The 4,444-nt window shown below is 36.5% G+C and overlaps 1 protein-coding gene across 1 annotated transcript in view; it reads right to left on the bottom strand.

The window, feature by feature from the left end:
• The window catches only part of LOC107695377 (T-complex protein 1 subunit epsilon-like), an 8,912-nt gene that overhangs the window by 326 nt on the left and 4,142 nt on the right, over positions 1–4,444 (bottom strand). Inside the window, exons 4-11 of the mRNA XM_016495261.1 lie at positions 2,864–3,062; positions 2,578–2,770; positions 2,341–2,490; positions 1,843–1,962; positions 1,413–1,598; positions 1,158–1,295; positions 872–1,052; positions 3–113 (exon numbers count right to left, since the gene is read on the bottom strand). Coding sequence (XP_016350747.1) covers positions 3–113; positions 872–1,052; positions 1,158–1,295; positions 1,413–1,598; positions 1,843–1,962; positions 2,341–2,490; positions 2,578–2,770; positions 2,864–3,062 — 1,278 coding nt within the window. The remainder of the gene's footprint in view (positions 1–2; positions 114–871; positions 1,053–1,157; positions 1,296–1,412; positions 1,599–1,842; positions 1,963–2,340; positions 2,491–2,577; positions 2,771–2,863; positions 3,063–4,444) is intronic.

Genomic DNA, 4,444 nt, shown 5'->3' with positions numbered 1-4,444 from the left:
GCCGGGGCCCCTGATGTCATCAATCTTCAGAATCATCTTGACTACTTGAGTGGCCAGAGAAATCTGCTGTTTCTTTCCAATGAGGGTCTCGATCACATGCTGTTTCTTCATGTCTGCAAAGATTTAAGTCAAATTTAAATGGCAAATATATATTTTTGTATGTGCCAGTTTAAGACTGAACCCATTACATGAATATGGAACAAAGACTAATTTGTTAATTTGTTGATTAAAGTCATCAACAGTGACAGTGAAGAATTTTACATATTTAAATGGCAAATATATATTTTTGTATGTGCCAGTTTAAGACTGAACCCATTACATGAATATGGAACAAAGACTAATTTGTTAATTTGTTGATTAAAGTCATCAACAGTGACAGTGAAGAATTTTACATTGGTACAAAAAAAAAAAAAAGATACTGTTAACTTTGTTCAATGAAGAATCCTGGAAAGAAATCGTATCATAGTTTCCACAAAAATATTAAGCCGCACAATTGTTTTAAACATTCATAATGAGAACAAATGTTCCTTGAACACCAAACCAGCATATTAGAATGATTTCTGAAGGATCATGTGACACTGAAGACTGGAGTAATGATGCTGAAAATGTAGGTTTGCATTACAGGATTAAATTACATTTGAAAATATATTCAAATAGAAAACAGTTATTTTAAATTGTAATAATATTTCACAAGATTATAGTTTTTTTTTTTTTACAGTATTTTTTGAACAAATAAATGCAGCTTTTTCCCCCACTTTCCACAAGTACTAAAAATATGATTCTTTACTTGCTGTTTTTCATAAAGTTCATAAATCTGCACGAGTATTTTCATCTTTATTTACAATTTCATATCAATAATGTAAGTCCATACCATTTGTTGATAAATGCAGGCAGTCAATTCCAAGTGCAGGGTTGTTTTCCTTGACCTGTTGGGCTCTGACCTCGGTCATTGTTTGAATGGGGTTCAAACCACTGTTCTCAGCAAGTGCCATAGGAATGACCTCCAGAGCATCAGCGAAAGCTCTCATGGCATACTGTTCCAGAGAGGGGCACTGGAATAGAAGCAGAATATATTTTAAACATAGGCTTAAAAAAAACCTCTTGCACCTCAGGGATTGAAAGCATATAGAGTACAGATGACTCCAAAAATAGTGTACCTTATCAGCTGCCTGGTTGACTGCAAGAGCGCAGGAGATCTCTGAGGCACCGCCACCATACACAATGCGGTTATCCCTCACGAGGTTACGGATGACGCACACAGCATCATGGAGAGCTCTCTTAGCCTCTTCAATAATCTAAATGATTCAGATGAATAGGCGAAGGAGATGACAAAATTGTAACAGTGATACAAATACAGATTTAATATCTTGAGGGGGAAAAAACATCCCGACTTAGCACTTAAAACTCTTTACCATTTTGTTCCCGCCACGGATAAAGATCGTCACAGCTCTGGAGTTCTTGCATTCCTCAATAACCAGCATTCTGTCTTTAGTGGTCCCAAAGCAGATTTCCTTCACCAGCCCAGCACTGCCCAACTTCTCTGGTGTCAGCTCGCTGAATCGGGGTACGATACGTCCTCCGGTAGCAATGGCGATGAGCTGGAAACAAATAAAATCTCAGTTTGTTCACTTTCCCAACAGACATTAGTAACCCATCTGTGCTACTGACAGAGAGATACACAACCATATAAAAAAGTCGGGGGTCAGTTCTTGTGCAAGAAATTAATACTTCTATTCAGCATCAGCAAGGAAGCAATAAATTGATCAAATGTGACAGTAAAGACATTTATAATGTTACAGAAGATTTCCATCTCAAATAAACGCTGTTCTGGTTTTTACAAACCTCAATCTCAGGTCCACCGACCCAGCGGATTGCAGGAAGCTCATTCTGCAGAAGTAAGTGATTGGCTTCATCATCAAATCCCCACTGGCAGATGGCAAGATTAGCCCCGTTCTCCTTGACCTTTAGAAGATGTTTTAAAAATACACAAAGAATTAGATTCAATTATATGGTCAGTGATAAATATTTGTCTTTTTTTTTTTTAACGATGATGTACCAAAAGTCAAAAGATCTTCTTAAACGCACACAAAAACTGATTAGAAGCATTAACATGTCAATGTAAAATAAAACCCAACTTCTATTAAAAGCTTCCTGTTTTATATATATTTTTCTGAATAATTCCCTTCTATTTTATAGCTTTCCAAAAATACTCTAATCATAAATATTATTAATATACAATGTTAAATTATTTTATACATATTAAATACAAAAATAATGAATTAAAACAATGCCTCAATTACCTCAGGAAAGTGTGCAAACAGAAGCATAGAATATACAAACCTGACGAATCATTTCCTCAAACTTGTCCTTCTCGTACTTCTGCAGAGCTTTGTAGTCCTCAACTGAGGTCACGTCAAGCTTATGCTTGGTTTTGGGCTTGGGGGGCTCAAATGGGCAGGTGAGGATGGCGATTTTTGTGTCTTTCAGTACCTGCATGTACAACATGCTTATTAACAAAGACCTTACATATGATAATCATGCCATGCATGTGCAACCAGGAATGAATATTATTAGTACCTTGGGCATCTGAGGGTGGCTGAACTCTTTGTCCACAATGACACCTTTGATGAGCTGAGTGTCCTCTAGTTTACCACCGACTTTTCCTTCAACTTTGATAAGCTCAAAGTCGACATCCTTCCTCTCCATGTCGGCCACTGTCAGGATAGCACTGACAGCGATCTCTGCCATCTGTCTGTGGCACCGGTTGATTCTACAAAAAAAAAAACAAAAAAACAAAAGTGATTTTCCTGATAATATTCTCATGAACTGTTAATTTAAAAAGATTAGTAAGACAGACACTCACACTTTGGATCCTAGCGTGGTCATGGCTGTCTGAATAAGAGGCTCTGTGTTGTTGGGATCCACTGGGAAACTATCACTAATTTTGTCGAGCTGCTCAATGGCGATCTTTGCGGCCTGGTCATAACCATCGGTGATCCTGATGGGGTGAATGCCTCGGTCTAACAGCTGCTCGGCCTGCTCTAGAAGAGCTCCAGCCAAAACTACAGGGCCAAACAGACACATTAGACCACAATGCTGCACAGAGTAAGCAAAAAAAAACTTTTTTTAAACATATTTATGGAAGCACATATTATAATTAAAAGATGTCATCTACTGTAGCTTACAGCTAGGCGAACATGGAATCATACATATACATGACATCAAACTTAATCTATAAAACAAACACTACATTTAAAAAGTTTTGTTTTTTCCCCCCAATGTTTTTGAAAGTCTCATTCTGACAAAGGCTGAATTTATTTCATGCAAAATACAGTAAAAACAGTAACATTGAGAAATATCATTACGATTTAAAAGAACTGTTTTCAATTTTAATATATTTTAAAATGCAATTTATCACTGTGATGTCAAAGCTGTATTTTCAGCCGTCATTACTGCAGTCTTCAGTGTCACTGAAGACTCCTTCAGAAATCATTGTAATATGCTGATCTGGATCTCAAAAATATTTTTCAATGAATGTTATTAAAAGTTTATAAAAAAAATAGTTATGCTGCTTAATATTTTTATGGATTTTTAAAATTATTTATTTGATGAAAAGAAAACTTTAAATATCAGCCTTTATTAGAAATATCTAATGTTACCTTTGATCAATTTAATGCAGGGGTGTAGAGCCCTGCACGGGCCTCAAATTTAGGCCCTAGCCCGAGATGCTCAGGCCCTAGCCCGGCCCGTGTCCGACAAGCTTATCAGAATTACCGGCCCGAGCGCGTCTTTTTTCCCCCTTCTACCAAAACAGCTTATACTACCGTTTCAGCTATTAAAATAGTTCAGTTTTGTATGTAATAGCAAAGTGATTATATTTTGTTTAGTTTTTTTATGAGGTTAATTTAAAAAAACGTTTGGAGCATTTTTTGTTCATTAAATGTAAGTTTTTGTTTTTTTAAAGTAACGACCAAGCGGCCAGCGGCAGACAGTGAGCCTATGTTTGATCAATTTAGCCTTCTCAAATCATCACGACTTGCCTAAAATAAAATCTATAGATATAAAACAGTTCAAGCATATAACAATGTTTAAACGTTAAACCTAGATAAATGTGCGCTATATCCAATAGTTTGTGCGGAGAGTGGACGCTAAAGCACGCTTTGCAGGATATGGAGGCGCCAGCGCGATCACTTGCATTTTTTTTCCAGTGGATACGCCATCATTTTTGCTCATAAAAGGTAAGAGCAATACATCATTCGTAGCTGTAAAAGGGTCTACTTTTATTTGTGTGCACTCACAATATCAACAAAACGTTGTGCTTTTATAAAATAAAGAAAACAAACATGCGCTTTCTGCCGTCTCGTCTTGAACAGGAGCGCTTCACAAAAATGAACCAAAACTCAGCGAATACATGTCTCACAGACATGATAAATATATCTATAGA

This window comes from Sinocyclocheilus anshuiensis, unplaced genomic scaffold (assembly GCF_001515605.1).
Source record: "Sinocyclocheilus anshuiensis isolate Anshui unplaced genomic scaffold, SAMN03320099.WGS_v1.1 scaffold110, whole genome shotgun sequence".
Classification (NCBI taxonomy): domain Eukaryota; kingdom Metazoa; phylum Chordata; class Actinopteri; order Cypriniformes; family Cyprinidae; genus Sinocyclocheilus; species Sinocyclocheilus anshuiensis.
Note: the sequence above shows the minus strand (reverse complement) of the source record. Positions and strands in the feature narration are given on the sequence as shown.